The sequence below is a fragment of the Pseudopipra pipra genome, chromosome 27 (genome assembly GCF_036250125.1).
Source record: "Pseudopipra pipra isolate bDixPip1 chromosome 27, bDixPip1.hap1, whole genome shotgun sequence".
NCBI lineage: Eukaryota > Metazoa > Chordata > Aves > Passeriformes > Pipridae > Pseudopipra > Pseudopipra pipra.
In genome coordinates, this window is record NC_087575.1 from 2,828,801 (window position 1) to 2,847,426 (window position 18,626).

The 18,626-nt window shown below is 40.1% G+C and overlaps 2 protein-coding genes across 5 annotated transcripts in view; both read left to right on the forward strand.

The window, feature by feature from the left end:
• Positions 1-18,626, forward strand: part of EPS15L1 (epidermal growth factor receptor pathway substrate 15 like 1) — a 50,915-nt gene that overhangs the window by 18,952 nt on the left and 13,337 nt on the right. For all 4 annotated transcript variants that reach the window (XM_064637463.1, XM_064637464.1, XM_064637465.1 and 1 more), the window contains 6 exons: positions 1,511-1,637; positions 2,415-2,465; positions 2,786-2,922; positions 3,941-4,001; positions 4,378-4,460; positions 5,967-6,099. In XM_064637463.1, the coding sequence (XP_064493533.1) occupies positions 1,511-1,637; positions 2,415-2,465; positions 2,786-2,922; positions 3,941-4,001; positions 4,378-4,460; positions 5,967-6,099 (592 nt within the window). The remainder of the gene's footprint in view (positions 1-1,510; positions 1,638-2,414; positions 2,466-2,785; positions 2,923-3,940; positions 4,002-4,377; positions 4,461-5,966; positions 6,100-18,626) is intronic.
• The window catches only part of TINCR (TINCR ubiquitin domain containing), a 123,345-nt gene continuing 110,830 nt past the window's right edge, over positions 6,112-18,626 (forward strand). The window contains exon 1 of the mRNA XM_064637486.1: positions 6,112-9,114. The gene's annotated coding sequence lies outside the window, so the exon portion shown is untranslated. The remainder of the gene's footprint in view (positions 9,115-18,626) is intronic.

Below are 18,626 nucleotides of genomic sequence, written 5' to 3' on the forward strand. Positions count from 1 at the left end.
TTTCTCTGTTTGCATGGCTTGCATAATATTATATTTAATTCCACTGGAAACTTCCAGATGTTTCTCTTACTTGCAAAACCTCCGAATCACTTACTGGAAGAAAACACCAGTGGATGTTCATAGTAATTTTTTTAAAACCATTGTGCCCCTTTCCTGTTTCTCAATTCTTTCTTCCTCTTCCTCCTCTCCCCAGCTCCCTCCCTGCTGTTCTGAGAAGTATTAATTAAGATGTTTTCATTTGCACCTTGGAAAGGGATGAAAGGAGTGCTGTCTCTGCTGCTGGGGGTAGTTGTTGCTGGGTATTCCTTATTTTGGGATGGGATGGCTCTGGTTTTCCCTGGAAGTGCTGTACAGGGCAAACATGGCAAGGGCTGCTTTCATCAGAGACCCCCAAAGCAGACCCAAACCAACCCAAATTAATGTCCTGAAGAGCTTTCAGAACTTGAGTTTGCTGCTTGTTCCTGCAGGAGATTTTTGCAACTTGACAAAGTTACTTTTGGGCTCTGGTGAGAAACTTTTCTGTCATCAAAATGTTGGAGTGACTCTTCCTACAGGAAGGGCTTTGTCATGGGAAATCACTGCTTGCAGCTGTAAGAATGAGTTAACAAGAAGCTCAAGGATGAGTTAAAAAGAAGCTCAAGAATGAGTTAAAAAGAAGCTCAAGGATGAGTTAAAAAGAGCTCAAAAGTGAGTTAAAAAAGCTCAAGAAGGAGTTAACAAGTAGCTCAAGAATGAGTTAACAAGAAGCTCAAGAATGAGTTAACAAGAAGCTCAAGAATGAGTTAACAAGAAGCTCAAGAATGAGTTAACAAGAAGCTCAAAAATGAGTTAACAAGAACTCAAAAATGAGTTAAAAAGAGCTCAAGAATGAGTTAACAAGAAGCTCAAGAATGAGTTAACAAGAGCTCAAAAATGAGTTAACAAGAGCTCAAAAATGAGTTAAAAAGAGCTCAAAAATGAGTTAACAAGTAGCTCAAGAATGAGTTAACAAGTAGCTCAAGGATGAGTTAACAAGTAGCTCAAAAATGAGTTAAAAAGCTCAAGAATGAGTTCACAAGAAGCAATCTAGAGCATGACCACTCAGTAGTAATCCCTTGTATTTGCAGTCCACAAATAGTCCATAAAATCTTTTGAATAAGTGTCTTACCTGAAGCTGAGCTGTAAAATAACGTGGGGGAGGAATTTTTTTTGCCACTGTGATGGTTGGGGGTTGATTTGTTTTCATTATTTAAGTGTTTGAGAATTGAAAATTTTAATTTGGGCCACAGTTTAACCTTTAACTGTTACATGCCCTGTTATCTTTTGATGTTCTTTGTAGCCCTGGGCTACGTGTTTCCTTCCAGTGTGTGATGACTTCTACTTGGAAGTCATGTATTCAGAAACTTCTTGAGAAAGTAATTTTTAAGATTGTTAAACAGGAACTGAGATACCCATTTAGAAGAAATTCTGTGCCAGCTGAGCATTTTCATCCTGGTAGAGTTGCTGTGATGTTTTTCCTCTTAATTTTTAGGATGATCCATTTAAGAACAAAGCCTTGATGTTTACCAATAATACACAAGAATTGCACACAGACCCATTCCAGTCAGAAGATCCTTTCAAATCTGATCCATTTAAGGGAGCAGACCCCTTCAAAGGCAGTAAGTGACCTTAAAGATCTTCAATTGTTGAGTAAATGATGTTTTCACAAACTGTTATCATTGTGCTAAATAGTGGATAAAACTATATATATAAATATATAAAAATATATAAAAATATATATAAATATATAATATATTATATAAAAATATAAATATACAATATATTATATAAAAATATAAATAAATAATATATTATATAAAATATAAATATATAATATGTTTTATATAAATATTTAATATATTATATAAATATAAATATATAAAATATGTTATATATTTATATATTATATCTAAATATATCATATATAAATACATAACATTTTATATATAAATATATAATGTATAAATATATATTATATATAAATATAATTATATAATATATAAATATATAACATATTATATATAAATATAATTATATGTAATATATAGATATATAACATATTATATATAAATATAATTATATAATATATAAACATATAACATATTATATAGAGATATAATTATATATAATATAAAACATATTGTATATAAATATAATTATATATAATATATAAACATATAACATATTATATATGAATAAAAATATATAATGTATAGATATATAACATATTATGTATAAATATAAATATATATAATGTATAAATATAATTATATGTAATGGATAAAACAATATATAAAATATTATGTAATTATATATACTATATATGATATATTATATATAAATAATACAATATATATAAAAGTATTTTAATAAAGTTATTTTTCTGTTCTGCATAGGTGACCCATTCCAGCATGATCCTTTTGCAGAACAGCCACCTGCTCCAGCAGGTAAGAGCCCTTTGGAGGACAGGACACAATTTGTGTGGTTGAAACAATTTGTAGCCAAACCCAAAGATTTCCCAGGTTTTCCCTGGCTTCAGGTTTTTGGGTTGCATGTGGGAACAGAGAAACCTGACAGGTTTGTGCCTTCAGGACCAGGATGTTAATGAGAACTGTGCAATTCAAACTCAGCAAATATCCTCTCTGGAGAGCTCTCTGGAGGTTTCAGTCAGATTCACCAAATCACTGGGTGCTTCTAAAAAATCAGTGAGCATGAGGTGAAATACAGAATGAAATAAAGAATATTTCCCTTTCCTTGCTCCTTTTAGATCCCTTTGGAGGTGATCCCTTTAAGGAGAGTGACCCATTTCGGAGCTCTGCCCCCGAGGATTTCTTCAAGAAGCCAGTGAAGAGCGACCCATTTACCTCAGATCCCTTCACAAAACCCCCTGCTTTACCCTCAAAGGTCAGTCACTTTTAAGTCTACACTTAATAGATTTCTTTACTATTGGCAGGCTTGTTGTCTGAAAGCTAAAAGGAGTGAAATAACAGAAAATACTTTTCTCCTAACTGGTGAAATATCATTAATTTTACTCTTAAAATTGAAGTATGTGTTGTTGAGGCAATCAGCAGTGTTCTCTGGTTCCATGATAATGAGGTGCAGTAAGGTGGATATTTTTCCTCTCTGTTGGGAATTTCAAGCCACCATCACCCACTAATTCCCAGCATTCCCTCCATTCCATTGGTTTGTACAGTGAATGGAATTGAGGAACTGCTCTGGTTAAAGAATTCCAGAACCCCCAGCAGACATTGGAGCCAGGACAGTGGAAGGACTGCACAGAACACACTTTTAAATCACAGTTACAGTGAGATAATATATAGAGAGATATATATAAATATATATAGTCAGAGTTCTGAACCTGTCTGGATGCACATGTGTGTGCTTGTTTGGAGGTGACAGATTTTTTGGTTTATTTTTATTATTCTTTCCCTCCCTCTTATGCAGTTCTCTGACTGTTGCCACCCAAGAGTTAGGACTGTTCCAGTTTCAGTGGGAGGGTAGTTTGTCTTGCAGGATAGGATTGTACTTGGATAAAAGTACAACTTGTCCAACTGAAGAGCAACTGTAAACACCATCTCTTTAAAAACAAGCAGTATGCAGACTCTGGATTAATAATAATAGAAATGCCTGACTTGAATATTGCTGTTGCTTAAAGACTGGACACTTCTGGATGTGTTTTCATATTTTGCCCTGGTAACTAAGGTTGTATTTCAGTGGGATGCCCTTTTCACTTGTAGGTCCTTGGTGTTTTGTTCAAGGCTATCAGTAGCCAAATTTCAGATAATCAGTTGATTTTATCCTACTCTACTTCCACCCAACAGAGTGATCTGAAATTGGAAATAATTGTGATTTTTTTATATGCATAAAAAGGCAAGTGCACAGTACAGCAGAACAATAATTCTGTATATCTGTTCTTATTTAGCCTGACCCTTTTGAAAGCACTGATCCTTTTACGTCTTCCAGTATCTCTTCAAAAGGTCCAGGTAAGAAGAAAACATTTTCTCATGCAGATGAATAAGGAGGTATCTTTTTATGAAAGAAGAATCAAATATAGGAGTTGAAAATAGAGAGTCTTGTGAACTGTTGGCAAAAAGCATCATGGTCCTGCTATGGATTATAAGACTAAGTCTTTGTGACACCATATATTTCAGTTTTTTCTTCTTTTCTTTTTTTTTTCCCTCCAAACAACTGGTACAAAACCCATTGTCTTGTGGAATTCTCTTGTAACATCTCATGGCAGGTCAAAATACAGGTGTGTTTTAGTCACCTGCCCAGTTTTGTACTTCATTGGCAACACCAATTCTTTGTCATTCCTAAGTATTGTTCCAAATGACTCCTTTCTCCCTGTATCTCTTTCAGATCCATTTGGAACACTGGATCCATTTGGAAGTGGTGCTTTCAGTAGTGGGGAGGGATTTGCAGACTTCAGTCAGATGTCAAAGGTAAAGGTTACCAGGAAAGCAACTGTCCTTTTAAAAATGTATGTACAGATATTTATTTGGAGTGTGTGATATGGTTGTAACTTTTCAGCTGACAACCCAGTTCTGTTCCTTTTTTTTCCAATCAGCCTCACCAGTTACTTAACAAAACATTTTCCAACCAAGTCAGATATGGCAAAGTCTTAAACCAAGACTGGCAGATTCAGTAGGGAAAAATCAACTTTTCACAAACATTTTCATACAGCAGATGAGCAAAAGAAATTAAAAATTAAAATTAAAAAAAAAATAAAAAAGAAATTAACTTGTGGTGTTAACTGGTAAGAAGAGTATTCAACTATTCCATATACTTCCTCTAAGTCCTGGAATCTGCTTCTTGGTTAATTCATAGAATTATAGTGTCCTGACTTGTTCCTAAACTTACCATAGAATCACTAAGGTTGGAAAAGACCTCTAAGATCATCAAGTCCAACCATTAACCAAACACACTAAATATATGTAAAACTAACCTTAGTGTAAACTCACTCCACTCTTAACAGTCAGTCAGCCTTTCCCATGTTTTAAGTGTGCAGTTTCTGTTCATTTTAAATAGCAGATGAAGAGAAAGGTTCAGGACTCACCTGAAACAAAAAAAAAAAAGGATAATTAGAAATTGCTGTTACCTTCCTGAGGTGGAGTTTGGAATTTACAGTTTCCAGCAGTGCTCAGCTCCTTCTGTTAGTTCCACAATAATGCTTGGAAATTGTAGAGTTATGTAAATGTTAAAAATAAAATAGATTATCATATCACCTGGACTAATTACATTCCATGGAGTTTTTTCTAGCTTTTCATATATTTTGGGGAGGGTTTTAACTCTCCACTAGGTGGCAACAGCCTTTACCAATATTGGTGTGTCTGGCTTGAGGTAGAAATTTTAGCCAAGGTTTGACTACAGTTTTTACCTTTGCTCCCCAAATCCCTCTTTCTTCATTTCACAATGAGAAATTTCCCTGCATGGCATCGTTTTTGTGCCCTTCTTATCCAATAGGAGAGTCCTTCAGAAAAGCCAACTGAATATAGGAAGCATTAAAAACATGCTTTTGGGGATTTTCCCTGAGCTTTTGCCACAGCTGTGTGTAACTTCAGAAAAGCTTGGAATAAAGCTCCCCATTCTGTGGTGTTTTTCCAGGTTCTTCCATGATTCTGTTTATCAGAGTGGAGGTTAGACTGTGGTGTGACTGTTCACTGCCAAATAGTAAAAAAAAGTAGAGTTTTACTTCCTTTTATTTTTTTCATCAGCTTTTTGCTGGGACTAAAAGTTCTAAAAGTAATTATGTGATGAGAACATAAGTTATTTTGAATGTTGATGAAATCTTAGCACCTCTGTCACTGGCCTTTTACACCACTGATAATTCTGGACATCTTAGTTTTGTTGAAATTAATGCTTTTACTTGAGTTAACTTGCAGCTTCATGAAACCACAGGTTTGCCAGTGTGCTTACATCCTTTCTCTTTTCTTTTTTTTCTCCTGTAGTCAGCAGCTCCTGACCCCTTTGCCTCCTCTTTTGGAGGGGTGGGATTTTCAGATGACCCTTTCAAAAGCAAATCAGACACACCAGCGTTACCACCCAAGAAAAATGTCCCTCCACGGCCCAAGCCACCCAGTGGTAAGGAGGTTTTCTTCTTTTGACAGCCAGTTCCCCTAATTTTCAGTATATTAATGGATGTAAGAACAAGTTGAGAGTCTTCTCATTCCCTTATATTTCAACAACAGAGGAAGGTATGACATTATCAGCAAATTGGCAAAATTGTCATTAAATCATACTGGAACTCTTCAGACTGGAAAACAGATGATGAGGGAGTGGTGTGACAGATCTGTAAAATCACTTGTGGCAAGGAAAAATAGTGGAAAAAAAATTTCTGTCTATTCTAAATAGGCAACACATGAGATTAGTAAATGACACCTTCAAAATAAAGAGGTTTACTTTTATACAATAATCTAAATTCAAGGTTTATTTCTGTGTTTGCCAGAGAATGTGGTGAATGCAAAAAATTTTAAATGGGCTTTTAAAAACCCCTAGATAATTCTTGAAAGAAACAGGGGCAACAGGGTGTCCCAAAAGCCAAAATACTCTCTCTGGCTCCTGTGCAGCTGAGTGTCTGCAAGGCAGTCTGACTTAGGGCTGCATCTTTACCTTGTTCTTCTTGAGGCATCTGCCACCAGTTACTGCCACAGAGTACAAGGCCAGACAGGCCTGTCCTGATCTGTCTGTCCAGGTGTGATCATTCTTGCATTCACATATTAAAAACAACCATAAAACACTTTCTGAATATATGGCTTGTTCCTGCATTGAGTCCATTATGTATGGAAATTCTGGGAGGTGTATAAATCTCCTGAATTGAAAATAAGATCTCTCTTAATGGAGCTTCTACTTCTACTATTTTTTTTTTTTGCCCTCCCCAGAGTTGTTTTCAAAATATTCAGCTCCCAGTGAAACTGTTTAAAGAACTGAAGCCACTTAGAACTCTTAGTTTCGAGTCTCCTTTTAACAACAGTTGTAGAGCTCGGTTGATACTGGGAGGGAACATTCAGTTGGCTCGAAAAAAACCCAACAAAACAACAAAAACTGGGTTTTCTGCTTATGAATAGGCACAGAATTCTGCACTGAACACGAGTCCACATCTCATATCCTTGATATCCACTGACAGTGTTAGGAAGTACAGAGGGAGCAGATCCATGGGTGTCTCTGGGTGTGTGGATTATCTGCCTTTCTGCTGGTGCATTTTGGAGCAGAGTGTGCAGCCTGCATCCTGTTTATAGCAGGCATTGCAGATCTGGCTGGGTTTGCAAACCAGTTATTCTAAAACAAACTCCTTGCATCAGGTGAAAAGTTCTTTCTATTACCAAAGTGTGCTGAAAATGTCCTTACTTAACCCACAGATTGATCCAAGGTTTGAAAGTTATTATTTCACACATTAGACAGAGCATTGTTTGTTCCTGTTCCTCTGATTTTATTGCTTAAGAGATGAAGGTGCACACTAGAACCCTGAAATCAAATGATGAAGTTCTGTGTAGGTGAGTATTGATGCAAATCTGTCAGGAAATGCTCTAGGATTGTGGAAAAGCTCCCGAGGCAGTTTGTTCCATACTTGCTTTCTGTGAGTATTTACCACTATTGAGCTACTAGAGAGTCTTCAGTAATTAAAAAAAACCCACATAATAATATGTTTTACTGGCAAATATCAACCACTAGGACAGACATGAATAAAAGCAGAAATAGAAAAGCTGAAGGGAATCTTATTGTGAATTATGTTATTTTTCTTTATTTGGTTTTCAAGGAAAGTATGCTAAGTGGCCATCTTTAAAAAAAAGTCCACATAAAATATTTTAGTGTTTAAAGGGACTAGATGAAGTTGAATGAGTCAAACAAATACTAAATATACCTGTATTACCTCTTATATGTGGTTTCTTTTTATTCCTTGTTTGAAACATGATTATTCTTAGCAGATGCAGTGGAATAGTAGCAATAAAGGTGAGCACTGACTCACCTCCATGAGGGTTTTTTGTATTTGTGTCTCCTCGTTCCCTCTTTTGTACAGATCGAGGAATTTGCTGAACATTTAGCTTTATTGATTTGTTTTTTATTTAAACCTGTGCACTCAGCCTTTAACCAGTCTGTTAAAAACTGTTTCAATGTGTCCCTTCCCCTCACAATATTTGTGAGGTTCAGCTCTACCAAAAGCAAATGTTGTTATGATAAAATAGACTGAGGAGGAAACAAAGCAGGGGTTTTTTTAAAGCAAATGAGCCTCATGTGCTTATGCACTTCTACTCCTCCCTTCCTTCCACAACTAAGACAATCTTCAGTGGTTACTTAAAGCATGAGAAATTATATAGTAATATAGTGTGATTGTAGCAAGAGATACAGGCCTGAAGTGTGTGTCAGAAATGGGAACACTGCTCAGCAAACAAACAACAGGCAAGAAACTTCCGCTGTTTCTTACCTTTCTCATTGGTCTGTTTAATTAAAAAAACAAGTAGGTGATAAAGATCTTGCTGAAGGGTGAATAAATGCTAGTTGTTACCAGACAAACCTGTAATTTACCTTTCTGTTCCCAGTTTGTGCTCTTTTTAGTAAAACTGTTCTTTCTGTTGGGGGGGATTTTTGATATTGAAAAGCACTTTTGTGGTTTGCCTGCACTGTGGTTGGCAGGTCCAAGGAGCTCTAATAGAAAGCTTTGCTTGCCCTCAAACCTCTGCAGTCAAGTAGAAAACATAAATACTTTTGCAGAGCGTTGAAAACTCTGATTTCCCAGGTAGTTGTGGTGATTTCCCAGGTAGTTGTGGATAGGGGAGACTAACAGGATCCTCCAGAGATTGTTCCCAATACGGTGCTTTTCTGAATGCAAAGCTTTTGAGGGGTTCTGTGACATGCAAACGTTGTCTTATAGTCCATTGAGGGGTTGCAGGGTGTCCTGGACCAAAGTGTGCCACAGTTTCTGCCTTGCCCATGGAGCTGTGTTTTGTTCAGATGAGAGGGAGTTGGGCATCAGGTCTCGTTCCTTCACAAAAACAAAGACAGAGCAAACCCCTGGAGCTGAACACAGGACCAGGGAAACACTTAGAATCATGGAATGCTGGGATGGAAGTGACCCACGAGGACTATCCAACCCAACCCCTGGTCCTGCCCAGGATACCTCAACAATCCCACCCTGTCCCTCAGAGCGTTGTCCAAACCCTCCTGGAGCTCTGGCAGCCTTGGGGCCGTGCCCACTGCCCTGGGGAGCCTGGGCAGTGCCCCAGCACCCTGTGGGGGAAGAACCTTTCCCTGAGATCCATCCCAACCCCCCTGGCACAGCTCCAGCCCTTCCCTGGGTCCTGTCCCTGGTCCCAGAGCAGAGCTCAGTCCCTGCCCCTCCGCCTCCCCTCGGCAGGAGCTGCAGCCCCCGAGGAGTCTCCCCTCAGTCTCCTCTGCTCCAGCTGAACCAGCCAAGTGCCCTCAGCTGCTCCTCAGACCTTTCCCCATCCCTGTGTTCCTCCTTTGGACACTCTCCAACCCCAGCACTTGAGGTGAGGCCACCCCAGGTCAGAGCAGGGTTGGACAATCCCCTCCCTGGCCTGGCCGGTGATGCTGGGCCTGATGCCCCCAGGACACGGTGGCCCTTTGGGCTGCCAGGACACTCTGGTGACTCAGATCCAACTTGTCATCCACCAGGACCCCCAGATGCTTTTCCACAGCAGTGGCTGCTCTCCAGCCTCCCATTCCCCAGTCTGTCCATGCATCCAGGGCTGCCCCGTCCCAGGGGCAGAATCCAGCACTCGCGCACGTTCAACTTCCCATGGCTGGGGATTACCCAGCCCTCAGGTTTGTCAACATCTCTCTGAACAACATCTCTGCCTTCGAGGGATTCAACAGCTCCTCCCAACTTAGTGTCGTCACCAAACTCACTCAATCTGCCTTCCAGTCCCACATCCAAGCCCTTTCTGAAAGAGTTGTAGAGCACTGGCCCTGAAACGGAGCCTTTCGGACACAGCCTCTGTTACCATGTAGAGATGGTCAGGGCACAAAAGCCTCTAAAAGGAGTTTGTAGTTCAAGGCAGCTGCTCTCATATCCAGGCTCTGGAGATGATCTTCATACAGCACTTAAAGGAACTTCTGTGCTGCTGCCAGTGGGTCATCATGTCTGGCCTTGCACACCCTGACCTGGTCACTGGTTGCTTGTAAAGTGAAAATGGGTCGGTTGTTTTGGTTGGTTGGTTTGTTTTTAGTTGGTGTTGGGGTTTTTTCACAGCTGGAACTTTGAGGAGAAGCTGTGACCTGCGTGTCTCAGCAGATAGTTCAGTTCACACTGTCTGTGGTTGGTACTATCAGGCAGGGATAGGCAAACCCTTGCTGTGTGGCATGGATTAGACACCCTTCAGATCCATATCTTTCCATTCTTGAATACTAAGATTAAGAGAGGGGATGACAATCATGAGATTATGTCCTTGTATCTTGTGCAGAATCTCAGGCTTGTGATTGTTCTGTTCATCATAAATCATTTTCCTTCTTTCTCACTCCACTTTGAACCCAAGTCTTTCAAGATCTTTTAGCTGTTAATCTGATCCTTGCTTGGTCCAAGAGAAATGTCACGTTTGCTTTTCAAGTTAAATGCTCTGTTGTGGGTTTTTTCAATATAACTATTTAGAGGTTAAGAGCAGAATCTTTAAAGACAATTAGAGGAAAGTTAATAACTCCATGAATCCCAACAGAGAATGGCAAGGAGAAGGTTACAAAGTGTGCCACAGAAGCAGCAAGCCTGGATACCTGTGTACATCACAGCTCCAACTTATTGTCACATGGAAAGGTTTGAAAAATCACACTCTCTGTCCCTTATCTGGTTTAGGATTCTCTTTTGAGGTTGAGGAAGATCAGCTAAGAAGGATCTCTTTAGCTCTTTGGACTGGACTGTTCTAAAGAAAATCCCCAAGGCAGTGTGTGCATGTTCTTGCTCTTCAGGGACGTGTCCATGAAGTTCCTGATGGATATGAGGTTTCCTAGGGCTCTCCTGGGACTTGGCTGGAGTAATTACATGTTCACCTGGTGGTACTGGAGATCTTACAGGTTTCTTTGGAGAGGAGTGGAAGGATTTCTATATTTATTGATGTTAAATCTTGAATAATGCTCAAAAAACACCAGAGAAATTCCAGATAGAAACATGTATGCTTTTTGTGATAAATGGAAAACAAACAATAATAGTGTGTCTCAACATTCTTAAACAAAGCTGTCCTGTGATCTGAATTCCACTGCACATTATTTTTTCCAGCTCCCCTAAAATGTAGCTGAGTTTTGTAGATTTATAAGTACTTTTTTTTTTTCAGCACTACGGAACTTCTGGGCGCTTTATATTTCTTACGCTGCTTCTCAGGGTTTATAAGACTTCTATGAAATCGAGAACAAAAAAAGTCTGAAAGGACTGGTAGACTGAAACCTGTCAGTTAAAATGGCATTTGTAGGTTCTCACAGATGAAAAATGATATTTTCTGCTGTGAGCTGCAGATTGAAATCAGTCGGAGTTCACCACTAACTAGTTTCTAGGTAAAAGTTGTTGATTACAGAAAGAGAGAAACAGATTTTTTTTTTATTTTTTTTTTTTTTTAAAGTACAGGAAGTTGCTGTGTGGGTGTCAGTGATTGGGTTATAAGTAAAATTCAATGCTCTAGTGCTTTGATCGTGGGACCCAGTGCTCTTGCCCCACCCTTACCACTTCCTTTCAGAGCAGCCCCATGCATTCCACATTGCGGTTATAGCAGCACTGTTAACCAGTGAGACAAACCACTACTGACAAGCATCTGACACACCACTCTCCGTGCTATGGACTCCTCACCAGCTCCTCCAGTTCCTGAAGGAAGTCACTCTCTATCCAGGGAGGAAGAGCAACACTTGACCCCTCCTAATACACAAGGTCATGCCCCTGCCTTGTTGCTGCAGTGAGGGTGTGAGGAGGGCAGTGCTGGTGCCACCTTACCTGCCTTTCCTGCGTTCTTTCAGGCAGAAGAATTCCCTGTGGATTAATGCTGCAAGGTCAAGACCGTGTGACCCAGCTCCCAACTGGGTATGGCACACCAAAAGTTGTGGGATACAATCAGTTCCTGATAATGCTTTGGGCTTTACCAGATATGAATATTCCTGTAGCCCTCTTTAGTTTCCTCCAGAGGTTAACTCACACACCCAAGGGACAGAGAGATGGTTTAGTGCCTTTAAGGCTACTGGTGCATTCACTCCATATCCACCACTCAGTATTCCTGCAGGTGTCACCAGGCAATCCAAACAAATCACTCCATCCATGTTTGACATCCTCCAAACAAATGTTCCTGGCCCTGCTCAACTAACGATGGTCCAGGTGCATGTGGGTGACAGAAAAGGTCAGTGACAACACTTTTTGCCATCAACAGGTTCTGGGCATGAATGTGAGTCTGCCTTAATCTTCATTCCAGGAGCAATGGATAAAAGTACCCAAATTTGGGGGTGCCTGGAGAACTTTAGAATAGGGTTGAAATTCCTTCCCTGTGCCGAGGAACGTCCCACCCCAAAGACTCCAAATTGACACTGTCTGCTTTCCCAGGACACTCTCCCATGCTGCAGGAACATGCTCAGCTATGAGGAATTACAGACAAGGAAAGCCAATCCCTGGTGGAATTCCAGAATCCAAGTTAAGAGAAGCATTTAGAAAAAAAATGAGCATAGTAGATGGGCAGAGTTTACTGGGGAGCAGTGGAGGATACTTGAACCTTTGGAATCACCCAAGACATAGTGGTTGAGACCCTGGGGAAGAAGAAGAAGAAGAGACTTCATGGTGAGTCTCCAAGATCAATGACTAGTGAAAATGATACTTCTTTTTTTTTTAATTAAAAAAAAGGTATCCAGCTTTGAGGCCCCCAGCACAGGAAAAACATGGACCTGTTGGAGCAAGTCTGGAGGAGGCCACCAGGATGAGCAGAGAGAGGGAACAGAGGCTGAGAGAATTGGGATTGCTCAGCCTGGAGAAGAGAAGGTTCAGGGTGACCTAATTGTGGCCTTCCAGGGCCTGAAGGGACCCTGCAGGAAAAATGGAGAGACTCTAGAGTAGGTATTGGGAAGAAATTCCTCCCCCAGGGTGGGGAGGCCCTGGCCCAGGTTGCCCAGAGCAGCTGTGGCTGCCCCATCCCTGGGAGTGTCCAAGGCCAGGTTGGACAGGGCTTGGAACAGCCTGGGCTGGTGGGAGGTGTCCCTGCCCATGGCAGGGGGTGGAATGAAATGATCTTTAAGGTCCCTTCCAACCCAAACCATTCTGGGATTCTGTGATATCAATGCAAGGAACTTCACAGTAACCAGTGTGGAACCTTCAACCTCTTCTAAATTTTTGTTGCTTGCTTAGAGTGGTTTTTGACCTTTTTAACTTTTATTCTTTCAAAGTCCTAAAAACACAGGAAGAAAATGTACTTTCCAATTTCAGTGTGTCACTTTCTTGCAATGATTATTTAATAAAACCAAGTATTTTATTACTCTAGCATTCTTTAGCCTGTGCAGATGTTATAATTTATATTAAATTATATTATTATATATTAGTGACTGATAGAGGTGGTGAGTGTTCTATTAATAGTGAACTTCTTCAATGCTAATGTGCTTCAAAAATTCAGTTTTTCTTTAGGATGCCAGTACATAAATAGCAGAAAAATACAATGTAACTTGGGATGTACAGAATCATAGAATGGTTTGGGTTGGAAGGGACCTTAAAGCTCATCTTCTTCCAATCCCTACCATGGGAAGGGACACCTTCCACTAGCCCAGTTTGCTCCAGGTTGTCCAAGCTGGCTTTGAACACTTCCAGGGCTGGGGAGTCCACAACCTCTGTGGGCAAATTTAAAGGAATAACATGTTGAATTCAACCCATATAGGAAAGAAGGCAGTGGAGTTATTTAGCTGCTATTTGAAATACAGGTATTAAAATAAATGATATTGGGAAATTATTATTCCAGATACTCACAGGGAATTTGTCAAAGAACTTTGGGTTTGCTTTGTGATCCATTAATTTTTTGTAGCTCTGGTGTGTGATGGCCATTTATAGACTGGCATTTCAGAGGTTAGTGGTTAACACCTCTGTTAAAACCTCTTGGGTTAAGGGCTTCAGTTCTGTTCTCACAGTGTTTTTATTACTGGTTGTGGTTTTGAAATGTCAAAATATTGGAAAAAGAAGACAGAGCAGGGGACAGCAGCCTGCCTTGGCTTAGGAAGCTTCATTCTGATCCCTCTGATGGGCCTGGCTTGTGTGGAGCTCCAGCCCTCAGTGCAAGCACAAAGGCTTGCACAGAATATTTGATATAAGTGACTAGAAATGATTACAAAATAATAGTAATGATGGTATTGATAATAAATTTAACCAGCCAAGGTGGTAGGCTTCGGGGTTTTACCAAACCACGAATTGCAAAACTTCAAGATGTGTTTTGCTGCCCCACCTACAAAGGCAGAAGAGGCTGATTTAAGCAAAATCTGACTGATCAAGTCCTGTTTTCTTCATCTTGCCAGCTGGCAGATAAAGAGAAACGATACCTGAACCTCTTGGTGGCTTCAAAAAATGAAAAGAGGGCAGGGCTTTGAGATCTTAACAGGTTTTCAGGATCTTAGTATTGTGTTTATTGAACTAATCTGAAAACTTTGAGCTGTGCTGGGTGCTGTAATCCATCATCTGCAGGAACACTTCTTCCCTAGTCTGGGATGAGGATCCTTTGCCTTTTCTTCACGAATGTGGTTGCAGGAGGTTGTTGTCAGCCCCAGAGAAGCTGGAAATGCAAGAAAAATTAACCAGCCAAGTCCCAGAGCAGCTTTTTGTTCTGTTGATGTGGTGCAGGGAGATTGCAGGGGAAATTTTGGATAGATTTGCCCACTCAAGTGCTCACAAAGGGATCCCAAAAGAGGATATTCTGTGGTCAGTTTGACCTCAGAGCTTTAATAAGTGGACACCCACATGACCCCACACGTATTCCAGGATTGTCCAGCTGGAAGTTTTTGGTTAGATTCCCTCTTTTGGGATGTCTTTTGCACCCCTTGAACCATTTTAGGAGCCTCTTGTGCATCCCCAGCTGCTGGCAGAGCCCAGGGCAGTGCAGGCAGCTCACGGCAGGCGATGTTTGTGCAGCCTGTTCTGCTGCTCTTCCTTTGTATTTGATGCTTCCTCCTCCTTCATGTCAACGATAAATATAGTCCTTTTTTGTATGTGTCACTTCTCTAAATTTAAGGCATTTTATGGTTTGACTGTTTTTACAATTTTAGACTTATTTTTCCTCTGCACTGTCGGTGCACGTTGACCTTGTATTGACAGGTTTTAGTGAGGGGGAAAAAAGCTCAGATCTTTACTACTCTTTGAGTTGGACCTAGAAATGGGTTTTAATAATCTGTTTGTCTTCAGAGTCTTGGATCAAAATTAAGGCTTCACAATTTGTTCAGTATCTTGCTTAAGAAACCCTGCAAGCCAAAGCCTTTTATGCATTTATTATGTGCATTTACTGGGTTCAGTTCTTGAAAGCAAATGATGCCTTAGCAATACTTAGTGTTTAAACACATCACGTTTTCCTGGTCATTTTTTTTTTGACCTGCACCAGGATTTGCATAGAAATTTGCTCTGTGTGTTTAGTGAGATAAATTTTAAAAGAAAGAAACCATGTTAGATGTAATGGATGTAATCAGGGGGTGTAGGAAGAAAAGAAAGGATTGTATTAATCAGAAAAAATAAGGTAAAATAATTCCCTTGGTTTGATATGGATTTAATTCTAAATAACATAGATTTATTTAAGAAAAAATAATGTGAAATAATCTCCTTGATTTGGATTTAATTCCAAATAACGTAGATTTATTTGAGTTGTGAGGATCAATCATTTGCTCTAGAGCAGAGTATACAGAGCTCTGTTCTTTGTTCTTGGTGAGATGACAGGGGTGTTGGGATGTTTATTTCTGTGTGGTACCACACACCTGCTTCCTTAGAACTTTCTGAGCACCCAGAGTTATTCACAAGTACCACAGGGCCTGTTTACCTTTGTTGTTTTTTTTTTCCCCTCATCTGCAGCCGAGAGTGAGAAAATGAGCCTCAAAGTTGTGACTGACAGGAAAAGCTTTTTATTTTTCATGACTTCTTGAAGCCCTGACAGTTGCATTAGAGCCCAGGCATCCCTTGTTGGGTAGGATAAATGACTCATGGGTGGAGCACCTGCCCGGCCACAAACTAAAAATTCCATTCACGCTTTGATTCTCTTGTTTGTGCTGATCTCTGGCAGTAAAGATATTTCAGTAGTGATGGTTGAAGGGGCCTGTTCAGAAGCTGTTTCAGAACAGGTTCTTGGGCTGAAGGTGATAACGATTTCTCACCTTTCGGGGAGTTTGTAGAGTTTCAGAATATTTCTCTCCAGCGCAGGGTTTGGGGGTTACGGGCGAGCTCAAGGGGCAGACTTTGCAAATATCGAGCAAAAAAACAGTTTCAAGGGGGTTTTGCACAAGAAAAATCTTTCCTTCTGTTACTGAAAACCCATGTTGTGATTTTGTGCAGAGAATGTTATCACCCAACAGTTGAGTTGGAAATACAGCACAGAAATAGCCCCTGTTGAAGCCAAATACTGCTGAGTGTTCTGTAGAAAATTGGGTTTACTGTAACTAACCTTCAGGCACAGTTTGAAAACTGGTAATCCATTTTTCTCTAAGTTCCTAAAGTTCACTTTATGAAGGTTTTACTCTGCATCAGTGAAGGAGCTGAGTAGTTTAATAGGATGGTGAAAACATGCTGAGTGAGTTAGGAATGAGATGTAAATTTGATAAAGTGCCAAGAGGAAGATGTGCTGGGAGGGACCTTCCACTCTGCAGCCTCCAAATGCAGAGTAACACTTGCCCTGCCACGTGAGGAGCAGATGTAGAAACCCTGGGATTATACATTCAGGTATAATCACAGGTGTGGACTTGACTCACACTATTGTTCCTTATCCTCTGCAGCACAACTCTGACTTCTCAAAGCATATTTTTCAATTAAGAAAGTTTCCTGGAAAGTTTGAAGTTGTGTCATCTCAGCTCTGCCCTGTTAGCCCATGAGCAGGGAAAATTCTGCTTCTCATCACTCAGCAAGATCCTCCTCTAAGCAGAAAGTTAAGCCCTGCATTGAAACACAGAATGTGGAGAAAACTGTAAATGTTTTGCTTCGTTATCAACATCTGGTAATTCACCAAGACAAAACTTGTATTTGCCTCCGACCAGTGAGGTTTTATTTGCCTTGAAATGTAGATCTTAACCCTCTAAATTGGAGTTTGCTGTGGGGTAAGAAATGAGATAAACCCTTTGTATGGGTGGAGTTCACTCTCAGTAACAGCACTTGCTGTGGTAAACCATTTTGTTCATCATCTCTTTTTGCTGAAGTGAGTCCTCGGTGTGGTTTGGGTGCACCACTTGGGTAACTGCTGAAACTGCTGTGGTTTCAGAATAGGACCTGTTGTGCTTTTTTCTGAATTTTTTTCCCCTGAAACTATTAGCAGAAAAATCAAATAAGGGTTACAACTGCTTGCCTGCACTTTCGTGCTGCCATGCCTCAAAATGGTGAGCAGGGCCGTGTAAAAATACAACATTTTCCAGCAAATGGAGGATTAATGCAGCCTCAGTTACTACTGAGAGTATATTTTGCAGTGTTAGAATTTTACACAGTGTCCTTCAGTTCAACTGGTGACTTTTTTACGTGGTTTGGGTATTTTTGCTTTACATTATAAAAATACTGTACCCACAGTCTTGACACGCTAAACATGGAAATGCAAAAATCTTTGAGTGCTTAAGTGTACACTTACTGCTCTGGGAGACTTACACGTGGTGTAAGCCAGCAAAGATGTCAGATAGATAATTCTGGTGCCATTATTACTAATTTGTGGTTAATAAATGAGTAAATTTGAACTTCTAACTGAACCAAACAAACTCCTGCCAGGCCTCAAACCCATTTTTGCAGAGCGTGGCAGCATAAAAGAAACTGTAATAACGTACAGAGGGTGGTGAAAGAGGGATCTGGATTTGGCAGTTGGACTCTGTCAGAAAGGGGAGGGTAACCCAGGTTCTTATTAATAAATCCCTTGGGGTGGATTAGAGTGAGACAACACTGAATAATTAGTGTTTGTAAACATGTATATGTAGGGTTTATTTTGGAGCAGTTTTGTCTCCGAAGTTAAACAGGTGTGTTGCTGGTTTGGGTGTTATTATTTGGGTAATATTAAAAGCATAAAGATCACACTTAAAGGAAAATGCATAAGGGGGAGAAAGGGAAAGATAGAATAAGGGTGAGGGAGAGTAAGGCACCTGAACCCAGGATAGCTGGACAATGGCACCCACTGATCTGATCTGAAGGTCCCTTGGCAGCATTCAGGGAGGGGTGGGCTTTGCTGGGTGAGCAGCTGCTTCTTTTCAATTTGCAAAAGTCTTCTGGTGATCTCAGGATGTGTAAAATCATTAACTGTCTCTTCAAACTCAGGATAGATTCTGGGATTCCAGGGTTTTTTGAGGGGCTCTTCTGAGTGCTGGGATTGGTGTGTTCAGCTTTGGTGCTGCCCTTAAAATTGCTCTGCAAAAAAGAAACCCCGCTGTATAAGGGTTTCCCTCTTTCACTTTTTCTTCAAAATAACAACATTATCACCCTATTCTGTCCTAACACCTGAAAAAAAATA